At 41.0% G+C, this 18,369-nt stretch overlaps 1 protein-coding gene and 1 non-coding gene across 7 annotated transcripts; both read left to right on the top strand.

Annotated features, from left to right (window-relative positions):
- Positions 1–812: 812 nt before the first annotated feature.
- LOC113621348 (small nucleolar RNA SNORA18) lies at positions 813–941 on the top strand. Its single transcript, XR_003433137.1, has one exon. It is a non-coding gene; the product is annotated as a small nucleolar RNA SNORA18 (small nucleolar RNA).
- An 8,586-nt stretch (positions 942–9,527) lies between these two features.
- On the top strand, positions 9,528–17,710 carry ASB8 (ankyrin repeat and SOCS box containing 8). 6 transcript variants are annotated; one of them, XM_027106085.1, is made up of 4 exons: positions 9,528–9,658; positions 12,217–12,380; positions 13,843–13,947; positions 15,797–16,649. In XM_027106085.1, the coding sequence occupies exons 2-4, from the start codon at positions 12,252–12,254 to the stop codon at positions 16,427–16,429; spliced, it is 867 nt and encodes a 288-aa protein (XP_026961886.1). In that variant the 5' UTR covers positions 9,528–9,658; positions 12,217–12,251; the 3' UTR covers positions 16,430–16,649. The 6 variants fall into 6 exon arrangements, with proteins under 6 accessions (XP_026961886.1, XP_026961885.1, XP_026961889.1 ...); XM_027106084.1 differs by having other exon boundaries at positions 9,533–9,658; positions 12,221–12,380; positions 15,797–17,710; XM_027106086.1 differs by lacking the exon at positions 9,528–9,658 and adding an exon at positions 12,606–12,859 and having other exon boundaries at positions 12,266–12,380; positions 15,797–17,710.
- The last annotated feature ends 659 nt before the right edge of the window (positions 17,711–18,369 follow it).

Here is an 18,369-nt window from a genome sequence, read left to right as displayed (position 1 = left end):
TGTACTTGAGTCTTACTTTTTATCTAACCTGACCATCTTTACCCTTTAATTGGGATGTCATTTATACTTATTATAATTATTAATAAGATTGGATTTCCATCTATCATCTTGCTGTTTTGTTTCTATATGTCTCATCTGTTCTTTGTTTCTTTTTTCTTATTTCCATTCCATTGTTTAGACTAAGTGAATTTTAAAATGATTTTTTTACCTTGGCTTTTGGCATTTTAGTTCTTCCTCCTCTTTTCTCTTTGTTTTGTTTTGTCTTTATTGCTTTAGAGCCATTCTTTCCAACAGAATTTTCTGTGAAGATGGAGTTCTGTGTCTGCATTGTCCAGTATGGTAACCACTAGCCACATATGACTATTTAAGACTTGAAATATAGCTAAGTATGACTAAGGAACTGAGTTTTTAATTTTTTTCTAATTTAAATTTTAATAGCCACATATGGTGAGCGGCTACTGTATTGGACAGTGCAGTTCGAGTTTACAATGTACACCATTATCTTGTCACAGTGTAAGAAACTTACAAAGACATACTTTCATTTCCTCCCTTATGTTCTTTGTGGTTTTGTTGTCACACATATTACTTCTACATAAGCTAAAATCCCAAATGCAGTTTAATTATTTTTACTTTAATTATTTATTTTTTAAGAGATAAAATTTGAGAAAAATATTTTAAAATATTTTACCAAGTATTTTTCATTTTTTGCACTCTCTATTCCTTTGTGTTGGTCCAAATTTTTCATGCTATTTTTTTCTGCCTGAGGAACTTCCTTTAACATTTCATCTTCTGTTTGTTTAAAATGGTCTTTAGTTGAGGTCTATCCCAATGAGGCTTTTTCTGTAAACCTACATCATTGGAAACGCCTCACAGAGTAACTGTGGTTTCCTTTACTCATAGAACTACCTGTTAGATCAGGGGGGAAGAACTACAAGACAGAGCTGCCAAGTAAACTATGAAAAACCTAACAGTCAAACTTTTTTTTATCTTCGGTATTGGCATATCCCAATGATCTCTATGTACTGTTCTAGGGTTTGATGGCTTAGGAGTGAATATGATTTGAACCTAATACATTTTTAGAGGGTGTCAAATTCAGAACCAGGCAGACCCATCTCCTGACCCTAAACATGGTCCTAAAGTAAATTGCTTGAGGGAATTGGATCCCAAAGATTACAGGTGGGGAATTTTGAAGTGTGTCCATATTCCACTGGAGATCAAAGAGGCCCAACTAAAAGAATTGTGGGCTGACTCACATGACAACTTCTTTTTGAAAGGGCTATTTTATCTTATTGAGTTATTTGTAGTGAGGTGGATGGACCTAGGGTCTGTCATACAGAGTGAAGTAAGTCAGAAAGAGAAAAACAAATACCGTATGCTAACACATATATATGGAATCTAAGAAAAAAAAAAGGTCATGAAGAACCCAGGGGTAAGACGGGAATAAAGACACAGACCTACTAGAGAATGGACTTGAGGATACGGGGAGGGGGAAGGGTAAGCTGGGACAACGTGAGAGAGTGGCATGTACATACATACACTACCAAACGTAAAATAGATAGCTAGTGGGAAGCAGCCGCATAGCACAGGGAGATCAGCTGGGTGCTTTGTGACTACCTAGAGGAGTGGGATAGGGAGGGTGGGAGGGAGGGAGACGCAAGAAGGAAGAGATATGGGGACATATATATATGTATAACTGATTCACTTTGTTGTAGAGCGGAAACTGACGCACCATTGTGAAGCAATTATACTCCAATAAAGATGTTAAAAAAAATAATGCCACAATGACTAACCTTGTGCACATATTATTTCAAGTTTGTGCAGTGTACTTTCAGTATAGATTTCTAGAAAATGTGATTGCTGGGTTAAAGGGTGAATGCATCTATGTGTAATTTTGCTAGATCATACAAAATTCCCTATAAAATAGGTAACTAATAAGGACCTACTGTATAGTACAGGGAACTCTACTCCATACTCTGTAATGACCTATATGGAAAAGAATTTGAACAAAAAAAGAGTGGACATATGTATATGTAGAACGGATTCACTTTGCTATACAGCAGAAACTAACACAACATTGTAACTCAACTATACTCCAATAAAAAATTAATTCAAAAAATACAAAATTCCCCTCCTTAAGGGCTGTATCATTCTACACTTCCACCAGTAGCATATCAATATCTCTTTCCCTAGGGCTTTGGCAACAGACTGTTCTCTCAGACTACTGGATTTTTGCCAACACAGCAAGAAATTCTATCTCAGTGTAATGTAATTTGCTTTTCTTTCTTGAGTGAGTTGAGTGTGTTTCACTATAAAAGGGGCACTTGCGTGAATCTTTTAAAACTATCTGTCCATGTCTTGTGCTCATTTTTCTACTGGGCTTACGTCTTTTTATTTCTAGAAGATCTTTATATGTTCGGGAGATTAAATTTTTCCTGTGATAGAGTTGTTAATATTTTGTCCAGTGAATTCTTTGTCTTTGGTCTTACAGTATTTGGACCATGTAATTTAAAAAACTTGTATGTAATAGAATTTATCAGTCTTTTATTGATTCTATATTTTGAATCATGCAAATGCTTTCCCCACCACCCCCATGGGAATACTATACAGAAATCCACGCATGTTTTTTTCTATAACTTGTATGGTTTCCATTTTTGTTATGTTTAATTAACTGATCCATTTGGAGTTTATCTTGGTGTGCAGTATAAGCTATAGATACAAGTTTATCTTTTTCCAAATGATGCCTAGTTGTCTCAACAGCATTTATTTGAGTCCATTTTTTCATTATTTTGAAACGTCCTTATCATTAATAAATTTCTTCATGTATTGGATTGACTTTATGTTATGTTCCGCTAGTGTCTGCCTATTCATGTACCAACTCTACACCATTTAAATTATGAAGGCTTTATAGTACTTTAAATGTCTAGTAGGACTGGCCCCTCCTCATTGCTCTTCTTTTCAGGGTTTCCCTGGAAGTTCTTGTTTATTTTTTCCATATGAGCATAAGAATCAATTTGTCTATCTAAAAAACAAACAAAAATCTTGTCGAAATTTTTATTGGAATTATATTAAATTTACAAATTCACTTAAGGTATGTCTTTTATTTGTTCAAGTCCACTTTTGTGTCTTTGGGTAATATTATAAAATTTTTCTCATAGATTTTTACATATTTCTTCTTAACTTTATTCCTAGGAGTTTTGTGATTATGGTTGCTATTAAATGGGATGTAGGTGTTCTCTATGTTATCTTCTCACTGGTTCTTCCTTGTTTCTATGAAGCCTACTGACTTCTGCAAATTGCTTTTATATCCTCCTGCCTTACTGAATCATCTTTTTGTATGCAGTAGTTTTTCCATTGACTTACTTTCATTTTCCAGACTCACCATCAGATTATCTACAATTCTCATACATTTAATTCTTTCTTTGTAACAATGCTGTGGCAAATACGTCCAACAACATGTTAGATGTTACAGTAGTAGTGGATAGGCTCGTTTTGTTTTAGATATTAGTAGGAATGCCGCAGCTGCTTTCCCATGAAAATAGTAAGATAGATGTTGGTAAGCAAGATACTTTGCGACATTAAGAAAATAGTCTTTTATTCCTCTTTTGAAAGTCATTTTTACTAGGAATACATCTTGAATTTTCTGAAATATTTTTCCAGCACTATGGAGATAATTGCAAGATCTTTTCTTCTTATATATAATAACATTATTAAGTATATTAATGTATATTATAACGTTGAACCATCTTTGTATTTCTGAAGCAGTTGACACTTGGTCATGACATTTCATGCTGTTTGATTCCATTTGCTAATGTTTTATTTAAGATATTTGCATTGATATTCATACATGAGATTGTGTTCCCTTTTGTGCAATCTTTATCCAATTCCGGTTTCAGTGTTATATTTATTTCTTTAAAGAATTTTTGAAGTTGTCTTTCTTCTGTGTTTTGGAATAGAATTGAGATTGTAAGTCTTTAACTCAAAGATACAGAAAACAAATCAATGAGGAGAGGGAAGCGGGTAGAGACAAGATAGGAGTAAGAGATCAAAAGGCATAAACTACTATGCATAAAATAAATAAGCTACAAGGATATATTGTACAGCACAGGGAATATAGCCAATATTTTATAATCACTTTAAATGGAGTATAATCTATGAAAATACTGAATCACTATGTTGTACACCTGAAACTCATATAATATTGTAAATCAACTATTCTTCTATTTGAAATAAAATAAAATAGATTATAGGTCTTTAAAGAATCCAATTTGAAACCACCTTTGGTATTTTTAGGGAGATTTTAAAAAAAATATTCTATCCAGTATTTTAATTGTTTTCAGAAGAATGACTGGTCTAAATAAGTTATTACTTCTTTTCCTGAGAAAAAACTCCCCCCTTTCTTTACCTTATTTACTCCTTCTAATCTTTCAAGACTTTGTTCAGTTATCATCTCCTCTGAAATGTCTCTGAAACCCCCAGGTTGTGCTAAGCTGCCTCTTTTCTGGGCTTCTTCTGGCCATTGTTCATTCTTGCATAGCTACATTATATTGAAGTAATCTTTTAATGGTATCCTTACTCTGCCCCTTCTATAATCCATTCTTCAACAGAAAGTCAAAGTAATCCTTTAAAAACACAGTTGTGATCATGTCACTTGCATAAAACCTATTGATAGCTTCCTATTCTTTTGGGATAAAGTTTCGAATCCTTCACGTGGCCCCCAAGACACTGCCTGATCTGGAACATCCTTACCTTTCTGGCCTCAACTTGTGCCCCAGCCTCCTTATTCTAACCTCCTTCTCTTCTTCCAACTTCCTAAGCTCTTTCCTTCTTGAAGTCTTTGAATACTCTTTTCCATTTGCTTGAAGACCCACTCCCTTCACTTCCTCCACGCCTTTGATCTGGCTATATACATGTATCTTCCAGGTCTCAGGGAAGTTTTCCCTGAACTCCCAGTCCGATTCAGGTCTTCTTTGAAAGGTCATATTATCCTCCACACTCTTCCTTTATGTAACTTATCACTATTGTGATTATTTAGGCATTCAGGTGACTCTTTAATGTTCATTTCTCACACTAACCTATAATTTCCCTGGAGACAGGGACTGTGCTGATCTTATTTTCAGCTGGATCATAACAAACAGCAAAATAATAGGATTAAATAAGTATTTGTTGAATGAATGGATGAACGAAGGAAGGAAGGGAAAAAACCCTAATTATTGAACTCTGAGCAAGAAACCTGAAAGAACAAATGCTCTATTTCCCCTCCAGGGGGAGACATACTCCTACTAGAAGTAGCACAGGCCTAGGAGAGCTCAAAATTATGAGATCAACCAAAGCTTGCTTCTCAAGCCCCTAAAATTGATCCGAAGAATCCAATCATTTCCTTGCTAGTAGGACTCTTCAGATCAGTCTGAACCACTCACTGAAACCAGGCAAGTGGGCATTTCCTCTGTTAACTTCCCTCCCCTGAACAATCTTACGAACTCTCCTGCTAGAGTTAGTCTACTCCAGTCTTGGTTTGCTAGGAAATAACTGCTCACAATCTTGAAAAAAATAGTATCATGTATATGTAATTTAAATATTATCATTAACATTGTTATTTGTATTTTTACTGTAACTTTTTTTCAAACTCCCTCAGACAGTCTTTCTTTATAAAGTCTCAAAATTAGCAAAATTATTCTGATAGTAGAAAATACTGGTAACCTGTAGGTCCAAAAAATAATAAAATACTGATGAAAAGCTAACTGAAAAAAAAAAACAATGATTCATAGATTTCCCCAAGCCTTGGGGAAATTTAAAGGGAAAAAGAGCAGAGTTTGAATACTGAGAGTATGTCTGCCTCTGAGCAATTCTGAAAGAAGTGCTTGTTTAATCTTGATAACATGTCTTGGGAGACTATCCCTGCTGTACATTAATACTGTTCTTTTCTTCACTGAACTACTTTCTCTAGGACAAGGTTTAAGTGTATAAAAAGTTCCATGAGGTTTACATTATATTTCCCTGAACTTTTTTTTTCTTTTCCTTTGCTCTATTTCCAAAGCCCTCTTTCAACTTTCCTTGTAAATGTGCCACTGACTTTTTTCTCAATATCAGGAACCAGTACATAGAGGCATTCTGCTATCCCTGTCTTTGAGAAGTCAGTTCACCATAGTTCAATTCAGTTCGCATTTATCCAATACCTACTGTGTGTTTGGGACTGTGCTATGGGGAGAGGTGAACGCAGGAAATCTAAATGCCTGCCTTAGCTTGCAGTGTAACTGAGAGGCCCAGACATTTGGTAACCTCCTTGAACAAATACACAGATGACATAGATAAGAACCAACATTTATATAGTTTAGAAAACCACTTTTCACAAATATGATCTAAGTTTTGTGAAATTAACTGTTGGGGGTAGGTGTTGCTACTCTCATCCTGTTGTAAAGTCATCAGTAAACTGAGATAACGTAACTTGCTTAGACAAGTAAGGTAACTAGAGCTACTATCAGAACTGGAACCTTGATCCCTATGGTGTTTTCATGGATATTTCATTGTTTCTAAATTAAGGAATACACTACAAGTGATAATCCTAAAACTTAAAGAAACTCAAAATAGAAAGAGAAAATGCACCATTATACTAATGAAAGAAAGCTATTTTTCCCAACCAGTCTGACACTTGGATCTTATCTTTTCACTCCACGTTGTTAATTTTGACAGCTTTCCTTCACTCTTAGGGTATCTCAAACTTCCTTTTGGTTCTTTTCATTTTCTTTGGTGATGGGGGAAGAGCTTCTTTGGAAGGAATCACTTCTTCTTACTTAAGTCACCTTTCTCTAGGAAAGGTGTGAGGAAAACTTTTTCATCAACATTAGTCAAGCAGCCCCTGAAGAAGGACGAGGCTTTTTAGTCAGAAGAGTAATTGATGAGTTCTAGACAGAAGCCAGAAAACTTGTGTTTCGTGTTACCACTTAAGAGAGCTTGCAGGGCAGAATTCCTCTCCTCCAGGAATTGTCATTCTAGAGGACTGCGCTCAAAATCAGGAAACGGTTTGGAGCCAACTGGTGAAAAAAGGAGTTTTTTCACTCCAAAAAGGAGTTGTACAAAAGCCCACCACTGTTAGGTTGCTGCAGCACTCAAGAAGAAAGACACCCGGATTTGTAACCTGGGACAGTTCTATGGCATCTATCCACGGAGACTGGATACTAATATATGTTGAACAGTGATAACAGCATTCATTACAAGCAAAACATTATTATCAGATTTCTAGTTCCAGTTTATGCCAAGGTCTGAAAATAGGAACACTAGTTGTACTGTCAATCAACACCATCTCATGAACAGTTCTTCAAAACAGAACTAGAACTAGCAAGGGAGAGAAGAAAAAATAAAAGTCTTATGAGAGACACAACATATTAAAAAAAAAACCAAACTCAGGGAATCACTTGTAATCAAAGCATGAAGATTGTAAATAAGCTGAAATATATAGAGATGGTGTTGGGATGTTGAATGGAAGATTCATGGGATATGATCAAAATACCACTTTACTTTTTGGCTTTTATCATCTTTTAAAAATATTTATTAGGAGGGGATAATTCATGCCCCTGAATGGAAAATTGGGCAGATTCTCTGACTTTTTGGTTTATTCTTTGATAATGGACAGTATTTTAAGTAACAGTCATTTTAAGTCAAAAAAAGAGTCTTGATTTAGTAATTAGAATGTTTCTAGTCCAAGATGGTAACCAAATACTTCAGGCTTCATTCTAAGGTGCTAGTCTAAGCCCTCTCCTCCCCTCCCCCATGAGGGAGGGCTGGTGGCTGCCTCCTGTGGCTGGTGGCTGCTGCCTTCAGGTTTCTCCTCAGCTTACCACTAGCTAACTGCTGTTTGATCTGCTGTGTACAAGTGGGAGGAGGCAGGACAACCAAGGGGATAGGGCAGTTCTGTTTTGATAGGATGGGTCTGTACTACCTGGGTCTGGTACATGGTTACTCTTTCTCTTGTAAGGTGCTTTTAGAGGTTCTTGGGAGAGTCCCATCATCAGAGACCTCTCACTTGAGTCCCTTTGGCCTAGACAGACACAGGTGGTTGTCTGCAACAGCCTCTCTGGTTTCTAGGATTCCTGCGTTCATCTCTAACTTCTGGTCACTGGGTCCCTCTACACCTCTAGACAAGTCTTTTGAATAGACCAAAGGCAACCTCATGCTGACTGTCCTCTATGTGGCCCACATTGGGTCCAGGAAAACATTTCACATTTGTCATCCCTACCGAATCTGGGTGTGCTGGTGGATCCCAATGCAGCCACCTCTGTTTTATGGCCACTGCCTTCTTTTATTTATATACAAGAGTCAGTGCAGTCCTCTGTGTTTTACAACTATGGGAAACAATTTCCAAGCTCTCTGGTCCCACAGAGTCCCCTCTTTAGGCTTGAGAAGGATGCAGCACCAGCACTGCCTCTTCCTCTGAGTGGGAAGGGAGCGGGATCTCAACAAAACACATTTCTCCACAAGAAACCTCTTCACAGACCCTCTCTCTCTACACTCTCTTGATCTCACCATGAAGTAGAACTGTTCTTCAACATCAGCTTTGTACAGTAAAATGTTGTTGAAATAGTGATCTTTAACTGCAATTGACTGTTTGCAAATCTGTCTCCCAATCCTTAATAATAAGGAAATGTACTAAGCATCCTTAATTTATACGATGCTGGGAGGAGACTCACTGAACTTTTCCAGTTCGCCATTCCCTCGCTGACATACAAGAACTATCTGGGCCCTGCTTTACTCTCAAACTGGTCAAATTCTGTTGCTCAGAGCAAGCTTTGAGGAAGGGGTGCTGGGGAACTCTTGGTTAAACGGGCTGCGGGGTAGATCACGGCTCTTAACAGTCTGCCTGTATGGGCTGCTTTACTCTTCTCATGCACCACCACGTGCAGCTGGCTTCGAAATGTTTATGCTTTGTATGGAAAAAATCATCACTCGGAGGTGTCAGCATCTCTCTGGTTGGGAAAGGTTAATGTCAGCATGTACGTATTTGTTCAGCCCTCAACATTTGGGCTAGTGCTCCTCATGAGTGCTTGTTTATCTTTGATATAGCAATAGTTTCCTTTGAGGGAGGGTGGACAATAACCAGAAGGGTTCCGAGGTGCATCGATGCGTTCCAATGTTATGAAAAATGCTGGAAGTCTCTTTTATTTGCCAAAGACACTTCTTACTAACAGTTTATTCTCCTAACGAACCGCATCGGTGTCGCGAGTTTGGGAATAATCTGGGAATTGGCTGTTCAGGTCCGGTATCAGATGGAGGCAGTGGGAGGCAGCGGAGGGCTCGGATGAACTCATTGCAGGCCTGCTCCACGCAGGCACAGCCCCACGGAGTTGGTCGAACAGCCAGCGGGGAGTGAGCTCTTTGCCCACGACCGCCACGGACTCAGCGCCCGGCCAGCAGCCGACAGCGCTACATTGCGCCTGCGCAAACCCTGTGGCGGGGCTAGATAGCAAAGTGGTTAACTAAGCCTTGTTTGGACCAAGGCGGCGTCACAAGCCTGCGCAGGCGCGTTCCGCCTTCGGACACTGGTCGCTGCGCAGGCGCCCGTTCTAGTCACCTATCCTGTAAACAGAGGGGCCCCCGGGAGGCAACTTCTGCTTCCGGGTCACGTCTTGACAGCGGCTTTCACCACCCAGGTCAGCCCTGCAGTTCGGTGAGTGTTACCCCGCTGCAAAAATGTCTGCAGCCTGGTTCCCTAATCCGGGGCACCACGCCCAGTAATGCTTCCTCCACTCCCAGCTCGGGGTCCGCCAGCCCTCGAGGCTGGGACCTCGTTCCGGGCCTTGGGGAGATCGGGGCAGGGGTTGGTCCGCCTCAGGGGCTCCCCTGCCAGATTTCGCGACCCCGTTTCAATACCGGCCCCGGGAGACCCACTGGAATTGCTGCGGTCTCTGAGGAGCCCGTGCGGAAAGTGACACCACATGTCTTCGCATTTCGTGCAGTTGTCCATCACCCCCCTAGATTCGGCGAGACCAAGCTGCCGCGACTCCTCCCCCAAGCAGGCGCGGTGGGGCGGGGGCCCGCCTGGGTGGGCGGAAGCCTGGTCTCACTAGCACCAGAGCTCTTGAACGTCACCTCTCTCCTACTTTGCTTCTAGCTTCGCAATAAAAAATAATAATAAAAAAAAAAAAACCTTGGGGTTGTCTCTGGATCCGAAGTGAAAGAAAACGGGAGAGAGAGGACTTCCAGTACCAGCAGAGGAAAGGGGAGACTTGGGGTCAAACCGTGCATAGGCTGCTGCCCGGAGATACGTCGAGTTTAGATTTCGTTGACCCTCCCTGACGGTGAATGTTGTCTATGTGCCCCGAAGTTTCACTCTTCAGCACGAGCTTCGAGGCGGCAGCAGCAGAGGACCAGTGGTCATATTCTGAGTTAGGAGTTCTTAGCCTGGAGCCCAAGGGCGCTCCGAAAATGATTGCAGGGTGTAGTTTTTTCAGATTATCATGACCCGGAAATGGTTAACAGAACCACTTCGATGTAAGCCTTCCACTTTGGACGCTCTGTTTTCTGCCCCCGTTCTTGAAATCGCTGACTCAAATGCAGCTATGCCTTTTCCCCCTTTTTCCTTGCAACAATGAAGTGTAAGATACAGACCCTTTGTCTCTGAGGAGTTTCGTGGCTGTTGGAGAGATTAAAACGTATGCCAAGTCTAAACTATCTAGAAAATTTCAGGGAGGCATATAAACAAGTGTGTAAGTTTACTTATTCTTAATAAAGTAGGGGAGAATACCCAATTTGAATCATTGATACCTATGAATTGAATATTTTTAACTTGCATTCCATTAATTAATACTGTATATATTTTAAACAGATAAATGGCTACTGATTAGCAAAATGGAAACTATTAGAGTTTATAGTATATTGCATAATGTATAAGGGGATAGTCCTTCACAAAAGGCAAAAATTACATAGTATGAAATGACCAAAATAATTTTTGGATTTTTCCCTTAGTAGTCATCATATGCATAAGATGTTTAATTACTGCAAGTCTTGGATTTTTTTAGGATCCAAAGTAATAAGCTTTACACTGGTTCAACAGATATTTATTGAGAACCTGCCATGTGCAAGGCACTGTTAAAAATAACACTGTATTTACCGCCAAGGAGCTTATAGTTTGATAAGAACATGGATTCCTAAACAGTTATACCTAGAGAGCCGTACAGCATACCGTGCTTTCTCTACAGTTTGATATATGCTTTTTCATAGAAATACTCCACCTTCTTTGCTGTAATCTTAAATGTTCCCCAACTGATACATGGCTCTTATACAGCCGAAACTTATCATGGTTGAATTTATGTATATTGCATTATTTTCTTCTTCCAACGCCGAACTCAAGTCTGCTTCACAGTTGTCACAAATGGCCAATTTTTAAATTCATTTTTCACTCTTAAATGTGCTTGTTTTCGTACAACTGCAAGCATATGTCATTGGTGTGAACTTTGAAATTTTTTTCTAATTTTATATAGATGACCCCAGAGTAATTATACTTTGGCGTTCCTTCCTTATTTTAGAATATTACCTCAAAAACTTCCTATTTTTTTCTTTGCTGAAGACATTTTAAACTGTTTCACAGATGCCTTGTCATTTGTATTTGTTCCATCTCTTCTCACAAGTAGCAATCATTCCCATACCCTTTAGTCAGTCAATCAACCAGTATTTATTAAGTACCTACTTTTTGTAAGACTCTGTGGCTGGCCTTATATGAGCCAAAAAAGTAGAAGACAAGGACCTTGCCTTCCAATTGATTACAGTTTAGATGGAAAGACAATATGACCATAACTATACTGCAAGGCCACATGTAACAAGTAACCTAAAGGGGATGCTGATAATAAAGACCACATAATTCAGAGGAGGAAAAGAATGCTTTGTGGCATCTTTAGCCTTTAAAAGAATCCCCTTCCTTGCCTAGTCTTTTTTAAACCACACAGAGCTCCATGGGGAGCTTGGAGCCTCTTGGGGAAATCTTGTGCTAGGCTAGGTCAGAGAGTAGAACTGAGATTTCAAGGGTCAGAACATTTGCATCCAGGTTTACCCAGCTCCTTCAGCAACTATTATAATCTATTTCTTATGATTAAGAAAAAATGATATTAATGAATGAATCATTGATCTATTTGAAATCTGGTTTTAGTAGTGGGAAGGCCTCAGAGAACCTCTAACTAAGGACAGGTGTGCTCAGCGAGACTGTGTATGCCTAAAACATCTTTGTTTCAGGCAGTTTGGAGCATGTGAACGTACTCTGAGCCTTGATGAGTTCCAGTATGTGGTATATTATGCAGAGCATTCAGAGCAAATACTCTCTCTCAGAGCGCTTAATCCGAACAATCGCTGCCATTCGCTCCTTCCCACATGACAATGTAGAGGACCTCATCAGAGGGGTGAGTGCGCTGTGTTGATGCGAGAGCCCTTGGGGAGGTGAAGTGGGAAAGCTCCCGGGGAATCCTAATGGATGACAGGTTTGCAGCTCTGACTCAGCACAAGATCACAGGGAGTTTTTACAGTCTTCTAAAATGTATTAACTTGACCATTAAAATATATTTAGCCTATGTTTTGCTTCTCTTCCCTTCTGCCTTTCACTTTGCGCCTATGATATTTTTCTTCAGGAATTACGTTCTAGATAAACCTAGTCCCTTGTTCTCTATAAAATCTCCGTCTGCATATGGTGCACATGGGACCCAGCAAGCTCAGAGTCTTCAACACATGCTGTACTAAGGGAGGAAGGAGGCAAGCAAAGCATAAGCGGCTTTCAAATCCTTGTGTTTTGTAATAATTACATGGAGAGATATCACTGGCCTTCTGTCTTACCAACAGCCACCACTTAAAGTTCCACAGAGAAGATCAACCCCTAACATGCATGGTAATTTTTGACTTAAGAAAACTTAACTATCTGATGTCTAACCACTACTATTCAGTAATTCTGTTGAATGACTAGTATCCTAGAAGGGCTTTGATGCCTTTTTCTGTGTATTATTCCTGTTGAAGAGAAGTTACAGGGTAATTTTTTTGGTCACTAGAGAATGCATCCAGATAGTTACTTCTGTACATTCTTTTTTAACAACTTTAGAGTCCTTAGTTAAAGCCTAGAGCCCTGTAGCTGCTTCAGAGTTGTGTGGCACAGCTGTGAGAAGAAAAAGTCATACAGCATTAGCTTGTTCTCGGCAAAAGTGGTATCAGAAGACTCAGCAGTAGAAACTTGGTCACGTTCTAATTCTAGCTCTGCTGCTGAGTCATTCTGTGACTTTGGTCTGCTGTGGTATCTCCGTCTTCTTTACCAGATTTGAAATAGAAGTACCAGTGGGGGGCTAGGTGGCAGAGAATGCTGATAATAATAGGCTACTTTGAAGATGTTTATAAACAAAGAGATAACATTAAGATGACCTTAGTATTAGTGATGGTCATCTGTCAGGTGGCAAAAGAGCATGCCAGTTCTCCTGGCTTCAGGCTGAAAGACTCCCTTTCCTGACTTTTTCAGAGCATGGTAGCCATAGAAAGGTGATTGCTTTTCCAACCTTCCTGCCTGATGATAAGGTTCCACTGCTTTTACATATAAGGTTATGTCCTCAGTGATGTCCAAATGACCATCTGGCAGTCTAGCTTGTGGAGAATCTTAATGACTTGATCTAAGGGAGCGACAGTTCCTTTCGTTCATCTTCAGTGTATTCTCTTGGTTTGGATATTGGCATTATAATATCATTTAATGAATAGGAATAGAAACTGGGGCTGGTAGTATGTTTACAGTACAGAGTCAGGACCCTTTTCCCCCCGGACCTTGTTCTGAGTCTTGTCCTGCGTGGTGAGCGAGAGCTGAAGACACCGATCGAACTTTCCTTCTGCCCACAGGGAGCAGATGTGAACTGTACCCACGGCACGCTGAAGCCCCTGCACTGTGCCTGCATGGTGTCCGATGCTGACTGTGTGGAATTACTGCTGGAGAAGGGAGCTGAGGTAAGGTTTCTAACGCTGTCACATCAGTGATGCACTAAACTTGAGCTTCACACTTTCCCACAATTTCTTGTCTCTTCTCCCATTTCTTCCCACCTTCTAGCTCCTGGTAACATCGGCATGGCCAATATTAAAACAAAATGTAATGGTGAATCATCCGAAGTATTTCATTCCTTTGCCTTTCTTTCTTACACTGTCCATGACTCCAGGAAGAGGGAATTTTTATCTCCCCTTAATCTCTCAGCCTTCCTTCTAGGGTTGTTTATATTTCCATTTAATCCTGTCATTGCCTGTTGACTATCCAGGCCCCTCAACCCTGATCCAACGTAAACCACTTGAGACTTGCTACTGGATGTACACTTCTAATACCTCCGTCACTGGAAAATAGATCACTAGGCAGTCCCTTCCCCAGGACTGAGCTACTTGTGTTCTTTCTGCCCACTGATTTTTTTTCTGTCTTAGCATATCTTGTTCCTATTTTCTTTCGAATGTACTTAACATAAAAAACATAGATTACTTTTTATTGGCATTAGCAAGAAGCAGCATAGTATAATGAATGATTAAAAGAACAGAGTCTGGAACCATACTTCATAAATTTGAATTCCAGCTCTGTCACTTCCAGCTGTGTGACCTTGAACAAGTTACTTAACCTTTCTTTGCCTCAGTTTCCCCATCTGTAAAATGAGGATGATAGTGGTGTCTTCTTCATAAGGTTGTAAACTGTTTAGAGCACTGGCATGTAGTAATTACTAAGTAAGTGCCTATTAAATAGATAAACCAGCAGTTTCAACAGCTTTTGAGGCATCCTCAAGGTGCACACGCTGTGGCACTCATCTGAATCAGACATGCCATGAAGCTGGTGTGCAGGCCCCAGACACACTGGTCGGTAAGCCTGCTGCAGCCCCCAGCATCCTCACCTCCACACCGCCATGTTATTCTCTACTTGTCATTAACTATCCCATAACTTTTATGAGTGACCCTGAAGTGAAAGCCAGTGATTAATGTCAATGATAAAAGTGAAACTACCCCAGGGGGCGGTGGGGGGGGCAGTTTTTAGCTAAGTAGAAGGTTGAACTCAGTTAAATATCGCAGGGTTTTTTTTTTTTTAGTGCCTTTCATGGGAGAAGATAATTCGCTATTTAAACCTGGGATCTGAAGTCTTTGTAGCCTTCAAAAATTATAGGTGATGCTGAGTTTTAGCAAGCCAGCTGCTCTTCCAGCACTGGAAGATCTGTGTTCTTTCCTCCACATGCTTTCCTCCAGGCTCTCTTGTGACCTCACAGCATATGTTTGCAGGAGGCTGACTTGGATGAACAATCTGAGCTTCTCTGGATGGTTAAAGAACACAGCAGAGCTACATGGGCAGAATCTTGACCTCATTATTTTTCAGTCTGGTTGCCGTTAGCCACGGGATACAGAGTGAGTCAGGATAAGTAAAATAATCCAAAACCTTTTCTCTGGCCAGTATATGCAAGCCGCTTTCCAATAAACATCTTTCAGAGTAGTTACGAGGACTTAGACTTCATCTTCTCTTTCTTTCCCCTTACCCTGTGGTAGAGGTCCTAGTGGATAGTAAATAAGAACGTGGAAGCAAAACCCTAGATAATGCAGGCCAGCTAATCGGTGGACATCATAGTGTCGGTTGTCTGGGGACAGTTGTTTTCCTATTTGCTCCTCAGCTCCTGTCATAGCTCCATCCTGATCACCATGACTCCCTGGGAATTGCTTGTTGACCCTCATGTTCAGAACGTTACATAGCAAAGGTAATGGATAGACACATGCAAGTGTCTTTGCCAGCCTGTCGTCCTCTCAGTCGTCTGTACACTGTAATGTAGTTGCTCCCCCTTTACAGGTGAATGCCCTGGATGGTTATAACCGAACAGCCCTCCACTATGCAGCTGAGAAAGATGAGGCTTGTGTGGAAGTCCTGTTGGAATATGGTGCAAACCCCAATGCACTGGACGGCAACCGAGACACCCCACTTCACTGGGCAGCCTTTAAGAACAATGCCGAGTGTGTGCGCGCCCTCCTGGAGAGTGGGGCCTCTGTCAACGCCCTGGATTACAACAATGACACCCCGCTCAGCTGGGCTGCCATGAAGGGAAATCTTGAGAGCATCAGCATCCTTCTTGATTATGGTGCGGAGGTCAGAGTCATCAACCTAAAAGGCCAGACGCCCATCTCCCGCCTGGTGGCTCTGCTAGTCAGGGGACTTGGAACAGAGAAAGAGGACTCTTGCTTTGAGCTCCTCCACAGAGCTGTGGGACACTTTGAATTAAGGAAAAATGGCACCATGCCACGAGAAGTGGCCAAAGACCAGCAGCTATGTGAAAAACTGACTGTTCTGTGCTCAGCCCCAGGGACCCTCAAAACCCTCTCTCGCTATGCTGTGCGCCGGAGCCTGGGACTCCAGTATCTGCCGGATGCGGTGAAGGGCCTTCCACTGCCAGCTTCTCTGAAGGAATACCTGTTACTCGTAGAATAGCCCAGAGGAGACGAGTGCACCGTCAGGCAGGCAACTCTGGGTGAGGTTTTGCCCTGCAGCACTGTCTCTGTCTTGGAAAACAGGGAAAGCAGTTGTTCCTGCTCTGTGGTTTCTATTTCGAGGCAACATGTCACAACAGTAACCTCCACATCACCTCCCCTCCCCAAACCAAGCAACCAAAAACGTCCCTCACTTTTGTTTCTGTTTCTTACTTACCTGGCCTTTCATATTGCACCCTGAAAAGGAAGAGGTCTCCCTAACCCTCCCTTTAGGGAAAAAGTCAACAGTGAGACTAAATTTGTCTCGGAAGATGAAGCGTATTTATAGAACATGTGTTTGGTTTTCCTTTGGGGACCTGATTAACGTTTTCAGAAGAATCCCTCTTAGAAACATTTTAATTGATCTGTGAAGAAGTTTAAGAAAATTCCAGCTAACAATTGCAGCCCCCAAATGAAGATACTACAACCTCAAATGGTGTGCAGGTTCAGAATTGGGCTGGATGATATCCCTAGAATCATCCTGGGGCATTCAGAAGGGACTGGCCCCCTTTCTCACCATCGAAGGGAAGGGCAGCCTTTGCTTCTTTTCCATGGGTGTGCCCAAGGGTTACAGTAGTTCAGCAATATTATTTTAGAAAGACGGTCTTGCTGCTTTCCATATAGTAGAAGGGATAGGAGGTTCTAAGCAGTCCTAAGAACTAAAAGTCCTCAAAACTTTTCTTCTAATGCAGTTCTTTCTCCTCCTGACAGCCAGTTTGCTCTAGTGGGCTTGATAGGTACTTCCTGCGCCGTAGGCAAAGGTGTTTGCTGTAGCACAGGAGGACGTGGGCTGGGCTGCCTTTTCTCTCTGGTCTTCTTCATTCACTCTGCTAAGAGTTTGGAATTTGTTTTGTTTTGTTTTCAGGTGTTTTGGAAACTTTACTTTTTACTGATCTATACTAGACATTGGTGGAGGGGGTGGAGAGTTGAGGAGTGGGGGAGGAGCATTATAAGAGCTTCCTCAGAGATGACCCACCTACCCAAAAAAGATCTGTTTTAGTGAACAATACTTAGTCTACAGTACTCTCCCTTTTCATGTTCCTAAACTAGATCAAGTTGTTATTGATCCTAGATGACCTTATGCAAATGTGGAAAACTTTTTTTTTTAACTGATTGGGAACTATAAATAAAAATGAACTGCTGACACAGCTAATTTGAAAAAGTTTGTCTGCTTTTGTCCTTTTGCTGTTGGTGTTTTTTGCTCACTTAAAAAGAAAAAAGAAATAAACAGTTCTAAAAGCAAGTTTGGCAATTTCTACTGTTCCTACTTTTCTGTACATTATTTAATTACCGTGAGCCTCAGTGTCCTCATCTCTGAAATGGGGCTGTCACCACCACCTGCATTGGCTGTTTTGAAGAATCAGTGATAACAGTGCTTGATATTAATTTTTCTTCCCCTTAAAGAACTGTACAAAGAGCATTTGGCTGCTTTAATGCTGGGCTCTGACAAGACTTCTCGGTCATTTTTTGTTTGCTTTATAAATTATTTGGGTCTTCGTTGCTGCGCATGGGCTTTCTCTAGTTGTGGCGAGCGGGGGCTACTCTTCATTGCGGTGTGCAGGCTTCTCATTGCGGTGGCTTCTCTTGTTGCGGAGCACGGGCTCTAGGCGCGTGGGCTTTAGTAGTTGTGGCACGCGGGCTCAGTAGTTGTGGCCCACGGGCTTAGTTGCTCCGTGGCATGTGGTACCTTCCTGGACCAGGGCTCGAACCCATGTCCCCTGCATTGGCAGGCGGGTTCTTAACCACTGCGCCACCAGGGAAGCCCTCAGTCATTTTTTAGAACTGTTTTTAGGGTATAGCAGTTACACTTTGGACAGCCAGCAGAAGTGAAGTACTACAGATAATCCTTTCCTCCATCCCTTGTAAAACCTCAAACTTCCGTCCTGCTTCAGCAAGCAAGCG

Source organism: Aethalodelphis obliquidens, unplaced genomic scaffold, assembly GCF_003676395.1.
Source record: "Aethalodelphis obliquidens isolate GAN/ISIS:26980383/991018 unplaced genomic scaffold, ASM367639v1 scaffold8, whole genome shotgun sequence".
Lineage (NCBI taxonomy): Eukaryota > Metazoa > Chordata > Mammalia > Artiodactyla > Delphinidae > Aethalodelphis > Aethalodelphis obliquidens.
This window is presented reverse-complemented; position numbering and strand designations above follow the sequence as displayed.